Here is a 24,059-nt window from a genome sequence, read left to right as displayed (position 1 = left end):
TAAGCAGCGCATATATATGGTAAGTTTCCACAAGCAGACAAAAACCTCTATGGGAAAAGAATAACTTTAAGGAGCTCTAATTTTTCTAAGCTGAACAATTCCCAGAGACAATATAACATGGAGAAAGTTTATAGTTCCAACCAGTCAGTATGAAAAGACCTTGTTGAACACTTCAGACATGCACCAGAAAACACAGTTTGTTCACACTTTAGTAGCATATCTAAACTGACCTGGAATAAGGATTTCTTAGCCATAGCAAAACTAAAAACAAGCCTCAGAATAATGAAGCTGACCTATACTAGGTAATCTGCCTGCCTGAGCAAACCTCAATATTCCTTAAAGGAAGGTTACAAAATCCAGACACTTGACGCATAACATGTAGAATGTCCAGCTTCAATAACCAAAAAATATAGGAAAAATTCCCAAGTACATGGAAATGAAACCACTTCTCATTATCCCAGGGGTCAAAGAAGTAATTACAATAGAAAGTAGTATATATTTTGAACTGAATAATAATGATGATGCAACATACCAAAATTTGGTTATATAGATAATCCATGCTTAGGGGAAACCTAATGGTTTTAAGAAATTGTATTAGAAAAAATAAAAGAATGAAGTTAGTGACCTAGGTTTTTACTATAAGAAGCTGTAACAAAAGAGCAAAGTAAGCCCAAAGAATGCAGAATGAAGAAAATAATAAAAATAAGACTAGAAATCAATGAAATAAAAAATTAAAAAACTATAGAGAAATGAATACAGCCAAATTTGATTTGTTGAAAAACTAATAAAATTGATAAACCCCTACCTATGCTGATCAAAGAAAAAAAGAGGAAACATTAATAACAACTATCAGAAAAGAAATAGTAGAAATTATTACAAATCTTACAAAATTAAAAGGATAACATGCAAATTATGAACAATTTTGCCAATGAATCTGACATCTTCGATGAAATGGAAAATTCCATGAAAGGCTATAAAATATCAAATTGAAACAAGAAGAAAATCTGAAGAGCCCCATATCTATTAAAGAATTACCATGAATATTCCCATGAATAAAATTTCAAGCCTCAATAAATTCACAGGCGAATTCTATCAAACATTTAACAGACAAATAATATCAATTCTACACAAAGCACATCATTCAAAGCAATTAACCAAAGTTATAGAATATTATCATATCAATAGTTTTTAAAAAGTTTGATAAAATCCAATGCCCAATAATGATAAAAATTTTCTGCAAATTAAGGATAGAAGGGAATTTCCTGAATCTGAGAAAGATCATCCACAAAAAAAATACAACAAATATTATACTTCATGGTGGCATACTGGAATTTTATCTATAATTTGGAAACTGTCAAGGACAGTTGCTCTCTTTTGCCTGTTCAATAAATTGCTCAATACATTCAATAAATTGTTAAAAGTACAATTCTCACCAAATTGATCAATCTCAATTATAATTCGATCAAGCATTTTTGTAGAAATTGACAACTTAATTATAAATGTATACAGAAATGCAAAGGACCAAAAGATCCAGAACAATCATGACAAAGAAGAACTAAGTTGAAGGACATAGACTATCTGACCTCAAGAGTTACTTTGAAGGTAATCCAGACAATGTGATATTGGTATAAGGATAATCAAAGGAACAGAATAAAGTGTTCAAGACTTTTATATGGTCATTTGACTTGAAAATGTCTTTTCAGTAAACATTATTAGAATAGTGGGATATCTGTATGAACTAAAAATAATTCTTGGCCTCATACTTCATATCATATGAAAAATAATTTAGATGCATTACATAGCTAAAATATAAAAGCTAAAGCTAGGAAACTTCTAGAAGAAAATATAGGACAAATCATTCAGTACTGAAAGTAGCAAAGCGTTCTTAGGACACAGAGAGCAATAAACAAAGAAGAAGAATGATTAATTAGACTTCAAATTTTAAAACTTCTGCTCAACATAAGGCAACATTATGGTAATGAATAAGCAACTACAAAGCATCCATAAATTACATATCTGATACAAGCGTGGTATCCTGGATATATACAGAACAATTACTCTATGGACACACAACCAATTAGTAACAGGCAAACAATTTGAATTCATAAGCACATGAAAAACTGCTTAACATCATTAGACATCAGGAAAATGGAAATTGAAACTGTAATGAGATATAACTCATAGCTCATGCAAGACCAAATGTTAGCAAGAATGTGGAACAACCAGAACTCTCATTCATTATTTGTTGCTGGGAGTGTAAAATGCTATAACCACTTTGGAAAAAAATTCTGGCTATTTCCTATAAAACTCATCATGCACTTACTCTATGACCCAGGAATTTTACTCTTAGATTTTTGACCCGAGAAATGAAAAAAATATGTATAGAAATATATTGGAATGAGAATATTTATAGCAGCCATATTCATAATAGCCAAAATCTGGAAACAGCCTCAATATCCATCAACATGAGAATAAACAAATTGTGACTATTACTTAGCAAGAAAAATGAACAAATTGGTAATACTTGTAACAACATAGACGAGCCTGAAAACACTATGCTGAGTGACCTTAATAAAGAGAGTATATATTGAATTATTTCATTTATAGGAAGTTCTAGAAAAGACAAAGCTACTCTATGGTGGGAAATATATCAGAACAGTGATGATTACCCCTGGCAAAATGGCAGTGGGGAATGACTGCGAAAGGGCATGAGGTAATTTTCAGGAACAATAGTATCTTAAGATTTGTGTACGTCAATGGACAATTCGTAAATTTAACCTCAATAGAAACAAATAAAAATCATCAAAAAATTTTGAATTCTAATTAATGATATGCACGTTGAAATATATGGGGGTGAAACATGCTGACTATTAAAATTTACTCTGAAATTCATGATTAAAGATAAGGTAGATTGATGGATAGAGAGATAGATGTATGGATAGATATACGATAAAGAAAGTTCTTCACTCTGGCTGACTCCAGAGTCAGTTTAGAAATCAGTTTAACTTCTTTATCCCAAGGTAGTTAACAATAAAAGAGCTTTGGATATTTCAGTTAACCAGAGAAGAATCTATACCATTGCTAGCATTTTACACTGTATGTGGATTAACACCATATGTGAGATGGAACAACTTATATCTAAGTTAAAGAAATGACACTCAACCATCCAAGGCTGACCCAAGGCACTGTTAGTTCTAATTTTCTTTATCAGGCTGGAAATCTTTCAGAGGGTGGTTCAGTACTTTCTTAAAATACTTCTAGTTACAGTTTAACTTACTTCTCTGTTGCTTGATTTTTATTGTCCAGAGTCTAAAAATGTTCAGTAAATGATTCAAAGACAAAAACAGGATGAAATCATTCTGACCAACACTCAAATTGAAAGTCACATTTCTGCAAACAACCTCATCTTCAAGGAGAATTGACAACAGTGGTGAAGATCTGGACAACCTTTGGTGGTCTCTCCTGCAGCTTAGGATAAAGGAAGACCAAAAGGAGGGCTAAGAATAAAAACATTCTCATACTTTAGGAAAAGATTGATTTTTCTCTAGCTATGGTATCAAGTAAGTACCAAGAACAGCTTAAAATCATTTCATCAATGCATGAGAATTGACTGGTATCAGGAAACATGCTTTGAAAGCATGTTCAGTAACCACTGAAAGTGAGCCCATCAGGAGATTCTTCTTTGGATAAGACAGGAGGTCTGGAGAGGCACAAAACTTACCAGCATGAGACTCAAACTTCAGTAAAGCACTGCTGTACCCCAGAGTAATCAAGATGGACTCCTTCCCCACACAGCAACATTCAATGTCTCTGTTGAGTAAGCATTTAAAGACACAGACGCCATTGGCTACAAAGAGTAAAAAAACAACAAAAAAAGGAATTAGATAAACTCATTTTGGCCTTTGTAAAAAGTATTCACAAGTGTCATTCCTACTTTTCTCTCATGTTTCCAAGATTCCACTTCCGTCTTCTTGATATAATGCCTCCTAGACATATCTGAATATGAGAATCAGAGATGAGAAAAATCTAATCATGGCCAAATACCAATTCTCTGCATGTGGATCAGTGCAAAGCTCAACACTGACTCCTATTTATTGGCTCTTGCCTATATGTCCAGGGCCCCATTGCCCACAATTCTTACATTACCCAAGTCAATTGTGTGTCTCTTGACAGCATCCCAGGAGAGTTCAGTCTATGTCTCGAAGATATTCTCGATCACCTGTTATTTGCCAGAGCTATCACAACAAATCTCCATTGTGTTATCATTGCCAAAGTTCCTAGTGAAGGCAAGGCAGAGAGTTTAGGCCCAAATACGCACAGCTAGTAAGTGGCAGAACTGGAATTCAAACCTAGGTATTGTTAAAAGAAAAACTTTAAACAAATTAAATTCAACAGTGTTTAATTAAGCAAAGAATCCTTCATGAATCAGACAATTCCCAAACTAGAATAGGTTCAGAGCCACTGTGGCTCTGTGATGTGGTCGGGTAGGATTTACTGACAGAAAACAGCAAAGTGATGTACAGAGAAAGGAATGAAGTGAGGTGCAGCAACAGCTGGATTGATTCGAGCCTGGCTTTGGTCTTATCTGAATAGTTGGTTGCCTGTGATTGGCTGAAACTTGGTGATTGGTACAAGAGTAGATTACAGTCTGTTCACACATCCCATTACGTTACAATTCACTATGTCCAGAGAAACCTTTAGGCTGAATTTACAAGGAGGCAGCTTTAGGCTAAACTGAACGGTATTTGACTCCAAAGTTCATGTTCCTTCTACCACAATGTGCCAACGAAATCATGATAAAGACGGAGCTTAGATAGCCGAGAACTAACTTGCTAAACCTCCTTTTACAGGTTAGACAGGCCTTTAGCATAGTGTGATGTAGTGTGGTGGAAACAGCAATGAACTTGGGGCTTTACTCTTAGAAAGCAAACAGGAACTTCAATTACCTAATCACACTGAGTCATATTTTTTAATCAATCATGTAAAATGAAAATATTGGTGCTTATTTCATAGGCTTTGGTGAAGACTGAATAATAAAGGTAAAATAATTTCTAAACAACTATTAAAATAATAAGGGATTATTATTATTTCATCCATTTTTAAGATAGATTCTCTCTTTTTTTTTTTTTTTTTTTTTGAGACAGAGTTTTGCTCTTGTTGCCCAGGCTGCAGTGCGGTGGTACGATCTTGGCTCACCACAACCTCCACCTCCCAGGTTCAAGCGATTCTCCTGCCTCGGTCTCCCAAGTAGCTGGGATTACAGGCATGCGCCACTCCACCCAGCTAATTTTTTTGTATTTTCAGTAGAGACAGGGTTTCTCCATGTTGGCCAGGCTGGTCTCAAACTCCTGACCCCAGGTGATCCACCTGCCTTGGCCTCCCAAAGTGCTGGGATTATAGGCATGAGCCACCGCACCTGGCTGCCAAGATAGATTCTTAAGTCCTTTCATTCTTTCTTATAAAATCAAATACAGAAACTGTATTAACTTCAAAACATAATTATATGTAAAATTCTACTGCTACACATGAGCATATGCACCTTCATGCACACACACTCAACACACACATACTCACATACACAGAGTTAAGATGACCAAATATTTTCAAATGCTTTCATCTGTTACTTCAAGTGAATGAGTATCTCTTGATGAAATCATTCACAAATATTTTTCACAAAATGTCTTGGCTGGTTAAACAGTGCAGAGTTTTGAAAACATTTTCCTGGCGTCAAACATGATTATAGGTTTAGGTATTACAGCCCAGTTAATGTCTCAAAGGCAACATTGCCTCCTCTCAGGGAAGTAACTGTGGATGCAGATGCAGAAGAAGGGACTTTGGGGCTCTTCTAAGTATGTTCTCTTGAAATCATAAGAAATATTTTTCAAGAAATTAGAATTTTTAGCATTTTGCCAACTGTTCCTCCTATGGTTTAGAAGTAGAATAAGATAAAGAAGGGAGGAGGGTTCTAGGCTCCTACTGTGCCTTGTACATACATGACTATTGTAGTCTGTAAGCTCTTTGCTGGCAGTAGTAATTTTACTTTATTTTCAGAATCAGTACCTTTTTTTCTGTCAAAACTAAAGCACAGTGCCTGATAATTAACAGATACTTGTTGAATCAGTAAAAGCATTTCTCCAGGTATTGGCACCATCCCAGAAGAGATAAAAACCTTCAAAATTTATCTGGTTCAATTTTCTTTATCCAGAAATGCTCAGAATTTTTGGTTTGTAGTTGTTTGTTTTGTTGTGATTTGATTAAAATATAAACTGAGTTTTTTTCCCTATTTTTATAAATTGTAAAATGTCTGTCTATATATTATTCTCTTTTTTCACCTCTCCCTATCCTCTGTTAAAATATGGGTGGAGAAGGTATTTTCAAGCATGCCATAAAATCCAGAAAGGGCTAGAGCCAAGATGGCCGAATAGGAACAGCTCCAGTCTACAGCTCCCAGCATGAGCGACGCAGAAGACGGGTGATTTCTGCATTTCCATCTGAGGTACCGGGTTCATCTCACTAGGGAGTGCCAGACAGTGGGCGCAGGACAGTGGGTGCAGTGCACCATGTGAGAGCCGAAGCAGGGTGAGGCATTGCCTCACTCGGGAAGAGCAAGGGGTCAGGGAGTTCCCTTTTCTAGTCAAAGAAAGGGGTGACAGACGGCACCTGGAAAATCGGGTCACTCCCACCCTAATACTGCGCTTTTCCAACGGGCTTAAAAAAACGGCGCACCAGGAGATTATATCCCGCACCTGGCTCGGAGGGTGCTACGCCCACGGAGTATCGCTGATTGCTAGCACAACAGTCTGAGATCAAACTGCAAGGCGGCAGCGAGGCTAGGGGAGGGGCGCCCGCCATTGCCCAGGCTCGCTTTGGTAAACAAAGCAACTAGGAAGCTTGAACTGGGTGGAACCCACCACAGCTCAAGGAGGCCTGCCTGCCTCTGTAGGCTCCACCTCTAGGGGCAGGGCACAGACAAACAAAAAGACAGCAGTAACCTCTGCAGACTTAAATGTCCCTGTCTGACAGCTTTGAAGAGAGCAGTGGTTCTCCCAGCACGCAGCTGGAGACGTGAGAATGGGCAGACTGACTCCTCAAGTGGGTCCCTGAGCCCTGACCCCCAAGCAGCCTAACTGGGAGGCACCCCCCAAGTAGTGGCAGACTGACACCTCACACGGCCGGGTACTCCTCTGAGACAAAACTTCCAGAGGAACGTAAGCAGCATTCGCGGTTCACGAAAATCCACTGTTGTGCAGCCACCGCTGCTGATACCCAGGCAAACAGGGTCTGGAGTGGACTTCTAGCAAACTCCAACAGACCTGCAGCTGAGGGTCCTGTCTGTTAGAAGGAAAACTCACAAACAGAAAGGACATCCACACCAAAAACCCATCTATACATCACCATCATGAAAGACCAAAAGTAAATAAAACCACAAAGATGGGGAAAAAACAGAGCAGAAAAACTGGAAACTCTAAAAAGCAGAGCGTCTCTCCTCCTCCAAAGGAACGCAGTTCCTCACAAGCAATGGAACAAAGCTGGATGGAGAATGACTTTGATGAGTTGAGAGAAGAAGGCTTCAGACGATCAAACTACTCCGAGCTACGGGAGGAAATTCAAACCAAAGGCAAAGAAGTTAAAAACTCTGAAAAAAATTTAGACGAATGTATAACTAGAATAACCAATACAGAGAAGTGCTTAAAGGAGCTGATGGAGCTGAAAGCCAAGGCTCGAGAACTACGTGAAGAATGCAGAAGCCTCAGGAGCTGATGCGATCAACTGGAAGAAAGAGTATCAGTGATGGAAGATGAAATGAATGAAATGAAGCGAGAAGGGAAGTTTAGAGAAAAAAGAATAAAAAGAAATGAACAAAGCCTCCAAGAAATATGGGACTATGTGAAAAGACGAAATCTACATCTGATTGGTGTACCTGAAAGTGACGGGGAGAATGGAACCAAGTTGGAAAACACTCTGCAGGATATTATCAAAGAGAACTTCCCCAATCTAGCAAGGCAGGCCAACATTCAGATTCAGGAAATACAGAGAATACCACAAAGATACTCCTCGAGAAGAGCAACTCCAAGACACATAATTGTCAGATTCACCAAAGTTGAAACGAAGGAAAAAATGTTAAGGGCAGCCAGAGAGCAAGGTCAGGTTACCCACAAAGGGAAGCCCATCAGACTAACAGTGGATCTCTTGGCAGAAACTCTACAAGCCAGAAGAGAGTGGGGGCCAATATTCAACATTCTTAAAGAAAAGAATTTTCAACCCAGAATTTCATATCCTGCCAAACTAAGCTTCATAAGTGAAGGAGAAATAAAATACTTTACAGACAAGCAAATGCTGAGAGATTTTGTCACCACCAGGCCTGCCCTAAAAGAGCTCCTGAAGGAAGCACTAAACATGGAAAGGAACAACTGGTAGCAGCCACTGCAAAATCATGCCAAATTGTAAAGACCATCGAGGCTAGGATGGTCTTTACATCAACTAACGAGCAAAATAACCAGCTCACATCATAATGACAGGATCAAATTCACACATAACAATATTAACTTTAAATGTAAATGGACTAAATGCTCCAATTAAAAGACACAGACTGGCAAATTGGATAAAGAGTCAAGACCCATCAGTGTGCTGTATTCAGGAAACCCATCTCATGTGCAGAGACACACATAGGCTCAAAATAAAAGGATGGAGGAAGATATACCAAGCAAATGGAAAACAAAAAAAGGCAGGGTTTGCAATCCTAGCCTCTGATAAAACAGACTTTAAACCAACAAAGATCAAAAGAGACAAAGAAGGCCATTACATAATGGTAAAGGGATCAATTCAACAAGAAGAGCTGACTATCCTAAATGCCTATGTACCCAATACAGGAGCACCCAGATTCATAAAGCAAGTCCTGAGTGACCTACAAAGAGACTTAGACTCCCACACAATAATAATGGGAGACTTTAATACCCCACTGTCAACATTAGACAGATCAACAAGACAGAAAGTTAACAAGGATACCCAGGAATTGAACTCAGCTCTGCAACAAGCAGACCTAATAGGCATCTACAGAACTCTCTACCCCAAATCAACAGAATATACATTTTTTTCAGCACCACACCACACCTATTCCAAAATTGACCACATAGTTGAAAGTAAAGCTCTCCTCAGCAAATGTAAAAGAACAGAAATTATAACAAACTATCTCTCAGACCACAGTGCAATCAAACTAGAACTCAAGATTTAAAAACTCACTCAAAACCACTCAACTACATGGAAACTGAACAACCTGCTCCTGAATGACTACTGGGTACATAACGAAATGAAGGCAGAAATAAAGATGTTCTTTGAAACCAATGAGAACAAAGACACAACATACCAGAATCTCTGGGACACATTCAAAGCAGTGTGTAGAGGGAAATTTATAGCACTAAATGCCCATAAGAGAAAGCAGGAAAGATCCAAATTGACACCCTAACATCACAATTAAAAGAACTAGAAAAGCAAGAGCAAACACATTCAAAAGCTAGGCAACACATTCAAAAGCAAGAAGGCAAGAAATTACTAAAATCAGAGAAGAACTCAGGGAAATAGAAACACAAAAAACCCTTCAAAAAATTAATGAATCCAGGAGCTGGTTTTTTGAAAGGATCAACAAAATTGATAGACCGCTAGCAAGACTAATAAAGAAGAAAAGAGAGAAGAATCAAATAGACGCAATAAAAAATGATAAAGGGGATATCACCACCGATCCCACAGAAATACAAACTACCATCAGAGAATACTACAAACACCTCTACGCAAATAAAGTAGAAAATCTAGAAGAAATGGATAAATTCCTGGACACATACACCCTCCCAAGACTAAACCAGGAAGAAGTTGACTCTCTGAATAGACCAATAACAGGCTCTGAAATTGTGGCAATAATCAATAGCTTACCAACAAAAAAAAATCCAGGACCAGATGGATTCACAGCTGAATTCCACCAGAGGTACAAGGAAGAACTGGTACCATTCCTTCTGAAACTATTCCCATCACTAGAAAGAGAGGGAATCCTCCCTAACTCATTTTATGAGGCCAGCATCATCCTGATACCAAAGCCTGGCAGAGACACAACCAAAAAAGAGAATTTTAGACCAATATCCTTAATGAACATTGATGCAAAAATCCTCAATAAAATACTGGCAAACTGAATCCAGCAGCACATCAAAAAGCTTGTCCACCATGATCAAGTGGGCTTCATCCCTGGGATGCAAGGCTGGTTCAACATACACAAATCAATAAATGTAATCCAGCATATAAATGGAACCAAAGACAAAAACCACATGATTATCTCAATAGATGCAGAAAAGGCCTTTGACAAAATTCAACAACCCTTCATGCTAAAAACTCTCAATAAATTAGGTATTGATGGGATGTATCTCAAAATAATAAGAGCTATCTATGACAAACCCATAGCCAATATGATACTGAATGGGCAAAAACTGGAAGCGTTCCCTTTGAAAACTGCCACAAGACAGGGATGTCCTCTGTCACCACTCTTATTCAACATAGTGTTGGAAGTTCTGGCCAGGGCAATTAGGCAGGAGAAGGAAATCAAGGGTATTCAATTAGGAAAAGAGGAAGTCAAATTGTCCCTGTTTGCAGACGACATGACCGTATATCTAGAAAACCCCATTGTCTCAGCCCAAAATCTCCTTAAGCTGATAAACAACTTCAGCAAAGTCTCAGGATACAAAAGCAATGTACAAAAATCACAAGCATTCTTGTACACCAATAACAGACAAACAGAGAGCCAAATCATGAGTGAACTCCCATTCACAATTGCTTCAAAGAGAATAAAATACTTAGGAATCCAACTTACAAGGGACGTGAAGGACCTCTTCAAGGAGAACTACAAACCACTGCTCGATGAAAGAAAATAGGATACAAACAAATAGAAGAACATTCCATGCTCATGAGTAGGAAGAATCAATATCGTGAAAAATGGCCATACTGCCCAAGGTAATTTATAGATTCAATGCCATCCCCATCAATCTACCAATGATTTTCTTCACAGAATTGGAAAAAACTACTTTAAAGTTCACATGGAACCAAAAAAGAGCCCGCATTGCCAACTCGATCCTAAGGCAAAAGAACAAAGCTGGAGGCATCACGCTACCTGACTTCAAACTATACTACAAGGCTACAGTAACCAAAACAGCATGGTACTGATACCAAAACAGAGATATAGATCAATGGAACAGAACAGAGCCCTCAGAAATAACACTGCATATCTACAACTATCTGATCTTTGACAAACCTGAGAAAAACAAGCAATGGGGAAAGGATTCCCTATTTAATAAATGGTGCTGGGAAAACTGGCTAGCTATATGTGGAAAGCTGAAACTGGATCCCTTCCTTACACCTTATACAAAAATTAATTCAAGATGGATTAAAGACTTAAACGTTAGACCTAAAACCATAAAAACCCTACAAGAAAACCTAGACATTACCATTCAGGACATAGGCATGGGCAAGGACTTCATGTCTAAAACACCAAAAGCAATGGCAACAAAAGCCAAAATTGACAAATGGGATCTCATTAAACTAAAGAGCTTCTGCACAGCAAAAGAAACTACCATCAGAGTCAACAGGCAACCTACAAAATGGGAGAAAATTTTCATAACCTACTCATCTGATAAAGGGCTAACATCCAAAATCTACAATGAACTCAAACAAATTGACAAGAAAAAAACAAACAACCCCATCAAAAAGTGGGTGAAGGACATGAACAGACACTTCTCAAAACAAGACATTTAGGCAGCCAAAAAACACATGAAAAAATCCTCACCATCACTGGCCATCAGAGAAATGCAAATCAAAACCACAATGAGATACCATCTCACATCAGTTAGAATGGCAATCATTAAAAAGTCAGGAAACAACAGGTGCTGGAGAGGATGTGGAGAAATAGGAACACTGTTACACTGTTGGTGGGACTGTAAACTAGTTCAACCATTGTGGAAGTCAGTGTGGCAATTCCTCAGGGATCTAGAACTAGAAATACCATTTGACCCAGCCATCCCGTTACTGGGTATATACCCAAAGCATTAAAAATCACGCTGCTATAAAGACATGCACACGTATGTTTATTGCAGCACTATTCACAATAGCAAAGACTTGGAACCAACCCAAATGTCCAACAACGATAGACTGGATTAAGAAAATGTGGCACATATACACCATGGAATACTATGCAGCCATAAAAAATGATGAGTTCATGCCCTTTTTAGGGACATGGATGAAATTGGAAATTATCATTCTCAGTAAACTATCGCAAGAACAAAAAACCAAACAGTGCATGTTCTCACTCATAGGTGGGAATTGAACAATGAGAACACATGGACACAGGAAGGGGAACATCACACTCTGGGGACTGTTGTGGGGTGGGGGGAGGGGGGAGGGATAGCATTACGAGATATACCTAATGCTAAATGATGAGTTAATGGGGGCAGCACACCAGCATAGCACGTGTATACATATGTAACTAACCTGCACATTGTGCACATGTACCCTAAAACTTAAAGTATAATAATAATAAAATAAAATACAATAAAAATAAATAAATAAATAAAATAAAATCCAGAAAGTACAAGTAACTACTCAAAAATTTAAAATATACTTATGTAAAAAAAATTTAAATACTTTAAACAAAATCGAAAAACAGTGATAAGCTGGGAAAATATTTTCAACATACATAAAGACTTAATATTCCCAATATGCGATTAGCTCTAAAAAATAAGAAGCAATCATCCCTATTGAAAAGTCAGTAAGAGGCCGGGTGCAGTGGCTCACTCCTGTAATCCCAGCAGTTTGGGAGACCAAGGCTGGTGGATCTTTCGAGCCCAGGAGTTCAAGACCAGCCTGGGCAACACATTGAAACCCCATCTCTACTAAAAATACAAAAGTAACTGAGTGTAGTGTCCCGTGGGGGCTGAGGTGAGAGGATCACCTGAGCCTTGGGAGGTGGAGGCTGCAGTGAGCTGTGATTCGGCACTGCCCTCCAGCCTGGGCGGGAGAATGAAACCCTGTCTCAAAAAAGTAAAAATAAAAATAGAATAAAATTTAGTAAGAGGCATTAGCAACTAGAAAAATGTTAATAGCAAAAAAAGTGAAAAAACAATCTCAGTAATAATAATAAATTTTAAATATGAAGTCTTTTTATCTCATTAAAATTTTAAAAATATATTGATAATATCAAATGTTGGCGAGGATATAAGAAAACAGTGAAGAACTGTACATTTCTGTATTTCTGGAATGTATTCTGCCCTTATGAATCAAAATTTAAAATTTATATATTCTTTGCTAGATATTCTACTTATCATTATTTCTTCCAGGCTGTACTTTTTCAAGTGTGGATGGATGCATATTCAAGGATGTTCTTAGAGTTGTTTACTATAGCTAGAAAATTCAAAGAAGCTGAGTCCATCACTTAACACAGTTGGTTAAATCGAATACAGTATACCTCCATGTTCAGGTTGCAGACAGCATTTATCTATCTTAGTAACAATTTAATTTTGTGTTTATCTTCACAGAAAGCTGTTTAAGGCCAGGCACCGTGGCTCACACCTGTAATCCCAGCATTTTGGGAGGCCGAGGCGGGCGGATCACCTGAGATCAGGAGTTCAAGACCAGCCTGGCCAACATGGCGAAACCCTGTCTCTATAAAAATACAAAAATTAGCCGGACATGATGGTGGGTGCCTGTAATCCCAGCTACTTGGGAGGCTAAGGCAGGAAATCACTTGATTACGGGAGGCGGAGGTTGCAGTGAGCCGAGATCGAGCCATTGATTGAACTCCAGCCTGGGCGACAGAGCGAGACTCTGTCTTGAAAAGGAAAAAAAGAAAAGAAAAGAAAGCTGTTTAAAAAGATACTCACCGAAGTGGGACTTGAACAGTGAAAACACATGGACACAGGGAGGGGAATATCACACACTGGGGCCTGTCGGGGGTGGGGGACTAGAGGAGGGATATCATTAGGAGAAATACCTAATGTAGATGACGGGTTGATGGGTGCAGCAAACCACCGTGGCACGTGTTTGCCTATGTAACAAACCTGCACGTTCTGCACATGTACCCCAGAACTTAAAGTATAATAGTAATAATAAAAAAGATACTGACCAAAATGTCAACAGTGGTTCCCTCTTGATGGAGGGATTTGGGGTCATTTTAATTTTTCCCTCTATACAGTTCTGCCTTGTTTGACATTTCTAGGTGACTACTTATTTTTATAATCAGAAAAAAAATGAGAAAACTATTTTTATTTGGTAAAAAGCAATCAAACAAAAAACAAACTACCATTTAGTGTATTTCACCAGTCTCATTCTTTTAATTTTTTCATTTATTAGATATTCATTGGTACTTCACTTAAACATATTTATTAAGGAATTACTGCATCCAATATTACTATTATTCTGAAGTGTGGTAGCAGGATAACAGCTCACTGCACCTCCCATTCCTGTGCTGAAGCCATCCTCCCACCTCAGCCTCCTGAGTAGCTGGGACTATAGGCACACATCGCCCTGCCCGGCTAATTGTTTTTGTATTTTTTTTTTTTTTTTTTTTTGGCAGAGATGGGGTTTCACCATGTTGCCCAGGCTGCTCTCCAACTCCTGGGCTCAAATGATCGGCCAACCCCAACCTCTCAAAGTACTGGGAATACAAGTGTGAGCCACCATGCCTGGCCTAATTCCCATTTTTTATCATCCATAAGAACGAACCCCTTCCCATGTCTTTTTGCTAATTGTATAACTTCTTGTGTTATATATTTTTTCCTGTCCTGTACTAACCAGGTTAATACATAAAACAAACATTCTAAATGATTTCTGTTAACTAATGGAATCAAGATTAAAGTGCAGCTATTTTAGGGGAAAATATATTATCAAATGAGAAATGCATATTCTTTAGTGTAAAAAATTTACATTAGAAAAATGAAATATGACTTAAAAATTATTGCAGAACACACATAAATCCAACAACAAGAAATTCCACAACCCTGATGGAGAATGAAGTGGTGGGGACTCTCTCCCAAGTGCCTTAGGCTGAGGCTCAGGGCAACTATCTTTCTATGACTTTATTATTGCTGCTACTAGTATGAATAACGATGAATAACTACATTTGCAGAACACTCTGACTCCCTTTCACAATCATCTCATTTCATCTTTTTGGTGGCCCAATTGGCTGACTGCCTCTGTGTATTTACTATCATTTTACTTTTGAACTGTGCTTCCATCAGCAGCACTCTGCTACTTCTTCAAAGGGCAAGGCCTGAGCTGCCAAGTAGCAGCAAAGGAACAAGCAGAAAAAGTCCATGTGCACAGAACTTAGTCAGCTTCAGGAAAGCCCAGAGCCTTGATGAAAAATCACATTTGCCCAGAGGTCTCTCAAAGAAAATTATAACCATGGTGACTCCAGACCCCTTACTCTACCCTCTCCCTCAGCCTCATCTGACAAAACTTCCAAAGGCACACCAAGAAATCCAGGATTCACTCATTTTACAAGTGCAGACGAGTAACCACAGAAAATGCCACGGGGTAAGGTCAAGAGTATTGTCTTTGCTTCTCTTAACCAACATTTCTCTACTTTTTAAATATATACCCCTTTCCTTTCAGCCTATACAAATGCAAAAGTCCAATCTTCATAGGAAAACTACAACACTAGTTGACCAAGAATATTATATATCAGGCAAAGTCTAGAACAGGGGTTCTACAAAATATTTTTATTCATAAATTATTATACAAAACAGAACAGAACTCATTACCTAATAACATGGTATAGATGCAAACTCTATGCTAAGTGACCATCTTAATATTTCCCTATCTAGAAACAGGAAGTTAGTCTACCTAAGGACTGTATTTCCTAGAAATGGGTAACTAAAAATAATTACATAGGCAGTACCTATACAGATGGAGTATATAGATAACTGTGCAGTTATTATTTTTAAAAAACAACCACAGAAAATGAATGAAAAGAAAGATTTGTTCCATAATCCAAAAAGAAAGAAACTTCCATAATGCATGATTCAACTCCCCAAATTCCTAATATTGAAATTAGCTATCAATACTAATCATATTACACAGTTTTTTATAAGAGGCAACAAAAAGAGCAATAAATTGCATATTCACAACTTCTTTCACTCCTCTACCTAGTAAGCAGAACTTTGTTTCTAAGATTAGATTTTAGGTTTTTTTGTTTGTTTTTTTGCTGAAGTGATGATAGTGAAGAAAAACTGAAAATGGATTGAAAGGGGCCAAAAGTTAATAGCAGAGGAGAAATGAAGAGAATGGAAAAATAAACCAGAAAAGAAAGATTTGGAAGAGGTTTTAGAGTTGAGACAAGTCGTTGAGCCAAATATAAGATTACCACAAGAGATGGAAAGAGGGCTTTTAAAGAGCATATGTCAATCTCAAAATACAGATACTAATAATATCGCCACCAATTACGAGTACTGAAATGGCTGTTTGGTTTTGTTATTGGTCTGGTTTGGGAGATTATTTAGGTGAGTCTGAGGTAAATTCATGAGTCCTTTAAATCTGAGTCTATAGGTTAAATACAGGAAGTCAGAGATTTCAAGTATAAGAAGAATTCAGCATGTTTCAGGCTTGAAGACAGAGGGAACAAGGAATGTGGGTGGCCTTTAGATGGTGACAGCAACCCCAGCTAACACCCAGAAAGGAAATGGAACTTCAGTCTTACAACCACAAGGAACTGAATTCAGCTAAGCACAAGATGAGCTGGGAAGCAGATTTCTTTTTCTCAGAACCTCCAGACTAGAGCTCAATCCAGCCAGCACTTTGAATTCGGCCTTCTGAAACCCTGCAGAGAATTCAGCTACATTTTGCTAGACTTCTGACCTACTGAAACTGTGAGCTAATATTGCGTTATCATTTTAAGCCACTAAGATTGGGGTAGTTTGTTAAGCAGCAGTAAAAATCTGGTACAGGCAGCTAGACACCAGATTACCCTACAGTGAAGCCTAGAAGTCATACCAATAATCAAAACTTCAAAACTGCTTCTTAGAACCTCACATCAAAATGAATGATCAACCAAAGTATATTACCTCTTTGAGGAAAGCCTCTAAAATGAAAAGCAAAAACAGAAACAGAACTTCAAGGAGACAGAGATCAAACAGAAAACAGTAGAAAAAATTTAATATAATTAATATAGAAGCCTTTTTCATTCAACAGTTGTTTATTAAGCACCTGCTAAGTGTCAGGTAGCATTTTAGAAGCTAAGAAATCAGGAAAAAATATTGTGTTAATAAACTACCAATAGAATGCTATGAAAAAGGAACAAAGCACAAGAAAAACAGTGAATTTTTAAATGTAGCTGAAATAAACATTCAATAGAAAAATTAAATGGTAAGTCAAGAAAATCACCTAAAATGTAATAGAACAAGAAGAAAAATGATGAAAAAAAGATGAGAGAAAAGAGAAGAATATTAAAGACTTACTTTTGATGTTCCACTGTTCAACCAATAGAAGTTCATTCATTCTGAATGAATGAATGAACAGACAAAGCAAAGGGGAAGAATTTAGCAAAGAAACCAGGAATTTTTCAGAAATCAAGGACACATGTCTCCATATGATAAAGATTCCTCAAGTATCTAGATCAGTAAATGAAAAATTACATATACCAAGGCAAATTGTTGTGAAGTTCAGAGCATCAGGGATAAAATTAAAATCCTAAAAGCCTCCAGAGAAAGAAAAAAGAAAATAGGGCACAGATGAAAGAAGTGAAATAGAGTGACAGCAGACTTCTATAGTGACCCTGGAGGCTTGAGGTAAATTGAAGAATTTCTTTAAAATCGTAGGGTAAAATAATTTTCTATACCTAATCAGCCAATCAATCATGCAAAGGTAGGATAATACATTTCCAGGCATAAAATAATTCAAATGGTTTACCTCCTAAGAACCTTTTATTAGGAAACTACTGGAGAACATCCCAGTAATAATAACCAATACAGAGAAGTAAGTGGAAAAAATAGAGAGAAGTTTTTTCTCTAATATCCAGTATGAGGAATGAGTAGTGGAAAGTATCCTGATGACAGCCATGTCACAGGTGGAAGCTTTAAACAAAAATGTTTGCAAGATAGGAAATTTCGCAGCTGCAATGAAGGATATCTGCATAAGTGCATGAATATTACAATAAAACCATACTGGAAAGGGGCAGGAAGAGAGGTGAGGCTATGAGGATACTGTGAGGGTGTTGAATTTTCACCCACCAGAGTCATTAGGGAATGTCCAACACTGATAAATCAACAAATATCATCATATTCTTTAGAAAATGGAGTCAACACTAGAAAAAAAGAAAACAGCTAGTTTAGCTAAAAATGGTTGCCTCTAGGGAGTGAACTCAGGAGTAGTGATGGTTCTAGGAACTTCCATTTTTCATTATAAGCTCTAAAGTCCTATTTGATTTTTAATTACATGTAAGTATTATTTTGAAAAAACAATTTAAATTAATAATAAATAACATCTACTTAGTGCTTACTTTATGCTAAACACAGTGCAAGACACTTCATGTACATAATCTCATGTAATCCTGAAAACCCTCTGAAATGGGAAATGTTACTCCATTTTTTTATAAACTGCGGATCTGAAGTATCCAGAGATTAATCTCCCAGCCTGGGATTACACAGCTGCTAGTGGATCCATGATTTAAACCCAGGAAGCTTCACTCCAGAGGCCACATTCTTAACAAGTGTAGGGAGGGAAGGTAGAGAACTAACTGGATGCGTTTGCATAGAGGTCAAGATGCATTTTGAAGAGAAAAGCCTTGAACCCCCAGACTCTATTCTTTTTGAAATGCTATATTACCATAATGATTTGCTGGTCCAAGGTGGGCAGATTCCTTTGACAGGAAAAGCCAGTGAATTCCCCAATGAGAAATTCACCATGAGGAAAGGGAGAGTCTGGACCAGGGGCATGGGTTCAATAGCAGATTGTGGGGTTTGGTGGTATTCTGATTCTGGCACAGTTTGGCTGAATCTGGAAGCTTCTTTATGTCTGATACCCAGGCATAGTACTGAGCAGCTGAGTGCGAGCCAATGAGTTATCACTTTGAGTGTGCACACATAGAGATTCCCTGCATAGCCATGCGGAAATGAGGGATCTTCAGTTTTTGATATTTGTCAGCTGACAGCTTCTAAGCCCCACCCCTCCATCTGCCTCTTGTGCCCCACATCTAGGTAAACTGATAAGAAAGCCTAGATTATCCCTCCTGATTCAAATAGGCAATCCCCTGCCCATGTGCAGGAACTTCCACCCTGGTCCCACCTCCTGACCATAATAAAAACCTAGGCCAGTCTCCTTTCCTTGCTTTCTTTCAAGCCATTCAGAACTGCTTGAGAGGTCTGCCCTGCTCTTGTCAGAGATCTAAATTACATAAGCGATAAACCTTTGCATAGCCTCTTGGTGTATGTGGGGTCGTCAGTCTCAACATCTGCACAAAACAGCTTGGTAGTCCGTCTGCCACTGCAGGTAACAATAACAATTGGATAAAGGCAGGCGAGACTGTGGGGTATCAGCTTTCAAAAGCAACAGCACTTGTACTGGTAGCAATGACAGTCAAAATTGGTGAATGACCAATTTTGAATCAGGCCCTTTGGCTTTCTCATGCTTGAAAGTAGGGTTGGCCAAAGTAGGGTTGGCCCCTCATAATAAGTAAAACCTTGAAGTTCTTAGATGAAAAGTGAGAGAGACATTGAGGAAACTGTTTACTTAATGTGGTTAAAAAGAGCCTCACAATGATTAAGTGGAAAAATAAAAGTGATGTCATTATAACTGAACATCAAGTTAGCAAAGCCAATCATGTCAGACACTCTATTATTTGAGAGTCACTTGAGAGAAGCAGAAGGAATTGCAAGCATTTTGTTTTTTTGCATGCCTCTGTGTCACAGATACCATAAAGGGAACATAATATAAACAGTTTATGGAAGGTAAGTCATAATAGCTCCATGTCACAGATAAAGAAACTGAGTCTCACATACATTTGTATAACTTGTCTAAGATCACAAAAGATAGGTGCAGCTTGGAAGACACCCCCTGCCAAAATGATTATGCTCAACTGGATTCTGAAATTCTACCTGAAAATTCTAACATTTAAAATTCATTTTTAGGACTTTCCACTCTTTAAGAACCTTTTGTGTCTAAAACATAAGCTCCTTTCTAGTAGGTTAATGCCTTAATACCTTATGCAAGGGAAGAAGACTGATGGACAACAGGGAAGAAAAGTAAGAGGTTACTTGTTAAACAAAGATAAGGGCTTGAGAACAGAGGAAGGGTGCTGGTGAAATGGCTAAAAAAGAAAAAGAGAAGCTGCCCAGGCAGATGCTGGCTGGAGTATGGTACAGAGAAAAGATGTCCCAGATATGCCCTACCATCCTGGAATGTCAAAGCTCTACTTGACCCTTACAGACAACCTAGCCCAATTTTACAAATGGAGAAACTGAGCCTCAAAGATATAAAATTACTTCCCTTGGTTAATACACATGTATTGTTAATACCCATGTATTGCCGGACCAGAATGAGGGTCAGCCAGTGCTAGTTTCTATCTCAGGGCCACTTCCGTTCATTTGTCATGCAGAATGATGTCTTCCCTTTAACATTTACTAGATCTACACTATGACCAAATCCAATCTAGGTGTTATATGAAAGCCTCTACTATTTGGAGGAAAAAATATTCTATCAAAACTTTAGTCCACTTGCATTTACACTTTAATTGAAAATGTTATTGAGATCAGTAGGTTTATATGCAGCTGTACCAAAGAAATATGAAGTTACTGTGTACATACCACCTAGCTTCCTCAAATGATAATGTCTTGGAATAGTAATATTTAGCATTTTGCAATGATAACATTTAGTATACTATCACAATCAGATTATTGACATTTATACAATCCACCAATCTTATTCAAATGTCTTCAGTTTTACTTGTAATCATATATGCATGCCTCTATGTGTATGTGTGTATTTTATCACATGTGTAAATCTGTGCATTCACTGCAACAGTCAAGATACTCACAAGTATCCTTTATGTTGTCCGTTTATAACTAAACCACCTCCTTCCCACCCCACCCTACTTCTGTAACCTCTGTCAACCACTAATCTATTCTCTATTTCTAAAAATTGATCATTTCAAAAACGTTATATAAGTGGAATTATATAGTAAATAACCTTTTAGTATTGGCTTTTTTTCACATATCAAAGTTCCCTGGAGATTCAGTCAAGTTGTTGTATGTATCAATATTTCATTCCTTTTTATTTCTGAGTAGTATTCCATGATGTGGATTTACCACAGTTTGTGGAATCATTCAAATGCTGAACCATTTATCTGGGTCATTTCCATTTTGGGCTAATACTAATAAAATTGCTGTGAACATTTATGTACAAGTTTGTGTGAACATAAGTTTTCATTTTCCTGGGATAAAAACCTGAGGGTGCAATTGCTGGGTTGTGTGGTAACCACACTTACAGTTTTATAAGAAACCACCAAATTGTTTTCCATTGTGACTGTGCCACAAAACATGCCCATCAGCAATGGGAATGAATGAATGAATGATCCAATTTCTCCACATTCTCAGAAACATTTGGTGTTGTCACTGTTTTTTTATTTTAGACATCCTGATAGTTGTATAGTGATATCTCATTGTGGGTTTAATTTGCATTTCCCTGATGACTTACAATGCAGAGCATCTTTTCATATGGCTATTTGTCACCTGTATATCCTCTCTGGTGAATGTCTGTTCATGTCTTTTACCCATTTTCAAATTGGATTGTTTGTTTTTTCCTGTTGAGTTTTAAGAATTCTTCACATAGCCTAGATACTAGCCCTTTGTCTGGTATATGGCTTGCAAATGTTTTCACCCATTCTGTACCTTATCTTTTCATTCTTTTTAACAAAATCTTTTACAGACCTAAAGTTTTTAATTTTGATAAGGTTCAACTTAACAATTTTTCTCTTTTTGGATTGTGCTTTTGGTGCCAAGTCTAAGAACATTTTGCTTGAATCCCTTGACGTTGTCCATTCTGTGGTCTGACTGCATCTCAACCGGACAACCACGATAGTCTCTCCACTGCTATCTGCTCCTGCCATTGCAAATGAAATCTTCCTACCCCAAACTGCCAGACTGCAATTAACGCAGCACAGGTGCAATCACAGAAATGCTGTCCTCAAACATTCAAAGGTCCCCACTGAATATTAAAGTACAATCTCTCGTGCCTAGAATTGTAACCCATGACCCCCACCTGCCACCTTTTCTGCTTCTGCCCAGCCAACTCCCTTCCCCCTTAACATGCCGTATTCTAGACAAAACAACTACTAGCTGCTCTCCAAGAAGCACTTATAATTATGGTAGTGGTAGGGATATGAACTGGGCAGAATGGACTTCTGAAGTGATACATAAGACTCCCTTTCTGCCAATGAAAATTCTACCTAACTTCTCAATGTCCATTTTAAATGCCACCATCTCCATGGAACTGTTCTTGATTGCACCCAACTGGCATGTGTTATCTCCCTCACTCCACTAAACCAACAGCACATTGCACCTCTCTTACAGCACTTATTTTATTCTCCCATTTGTACTCCCGTCTTATACATTTTGTAAGACATTGGTCTGCCCAAGGGCAGGAATTGAGTCCTCCTCATCTTTGATTCCCCTGCAGGACCTGGTACACAAAAAGGACCCAGAATTGTTTAGTTGACTGGAACCACATCAGCATCACTCCAGTTCAGATGCACATGGCCTATTCAGCATAGAAAACAAAATAAAAAGGCAAGCTATGCTCATCTTTCTAGCCTCCAGGCCAGCCTTAAGATTTTTTCCTAACCATTCCTTCCTTTCTTCCACATCCTTCCCTCTACACATAACCAAAGCAAAAAGAAGAAAAAGAAATAAATGCTGAAGCTGACACCACACAGAAATTTTATTTTACTTGTTTATTTATTTTTACAGGGCTTTGACTCCTGGGTCTGAAAAAGGCACTGACTCCTGTCAAATTTTGTTTGTTTGTTATATGTTAATTTTCAACAATTTTTATGGGTTCAAGGTAGGTGTGTATATTTATGGTATACATGAGATACTTTGATACAGGCATGCAACAAGCAATAATCACATCATGGAGAATGGAGAATCCATCCCCTGAAGTATTTATTCTTTGTGTTACAAGCAATCCAGTTATACTCTTTGAGTTATTTTAAAATGTACATTTAAAGTATTATTGACTTTAGTTGCCCTGTTCACACTGAAATTTTAAACACCTCTATGAGCAATATTTTCAAATCAGAAGTAAGTAACTTTTCATTCTGTATTAAGTGCAATAGTGTGCCATGCCTCTAACAACTTCTCTAGGAGCCTACTACTCCCTCGAATTTACTTACAACTCCCATCTTGGCAATTCTTCAACTCCCCTGCAATTCAAGGCAGAAAAGCAATGAGGTGTCAGAGAGTCCATTGTTGCTAGCACTTCCAGGAAAAGGAGTAATAGTTCTTTTTCTTTTTACAATCCCAACTCTTTCTTATCAAATACGTATCTACTGTTTTGAGCACATAGATTATAATTTTTAAATGCTCATTGAATTAAACAGGTGAATCAACACAGTCACTGAAGCCTTGTTAGCTTCCTAAACCACATTAGAAACAAAAAGAATAAAAGAGCATTACAGATAACAAAATATCAAAAACTTGGTATTTTTAATTGACTTTTTAACACTGGCAAGTGGTTTGGATCTATTGGTGTATAAAAAATGTTTCCCCATTATAATAATATATCTAGAAAAAGTGTATTTCTCCATAGGAATGTAAAATTCTTTCTACTTTTCCTGAAATGCTGCCTCTCTCAAATGTAAATGTAGTTTCATCGTGAAAGTCTCTTTAAGATAACCAAGTATTGTAGAGTCTACATCTTGTCTGAGTAGAGTTTTTGTCAGATCAACAGATTTCTCCTTGTGGTTTTAGAAATTATTAACTATCCTCTTGTAGTCACCCACTCAAGGACAGTTGCTTTGATGTAGATTCACCAGCTATACTAAC

General features: G+C 37.7%; 1 protein-coding gene across 1 annotated transcript in view; it reads right to left on the bottom strand.

Annotated features, from left to right (window-relative positions):
* Window positions 1-24,059, bottom strand: part of LOC129043472 (histone-arginine methyltransferase CARM1-like) — a 322,921-nt gene that overhangs the window by 203,401 nt on the left and 95,461 nt on the right. The window contains 1 exon segment of the mRNA XM_063650130.1: window positions 3,722-3,847. Coding sequence (XP_063506200.1) covers window positions 3,722-3,847 — 126 coding nt within the window.

This window comes from Pongo pygmaeus, chromosome 13 (assembly GCF_028885625.2).
Source record: "Pongo pygmaeus isolate AG05252 chromosome 13, NHGRI_mPonPyg2-v2.0_pri, whole genome shotgun sequence".
Taxonomy (NCBI): domain Eukaryota; kingdom Metazoa; phylum Chordata; class Mammalia; order Primates; family Hominidae; genus Pongo; species Pongo pygmaeus.
This window is presented reverse-complemented; position numbering and strand designations above follow the sequence as displayed.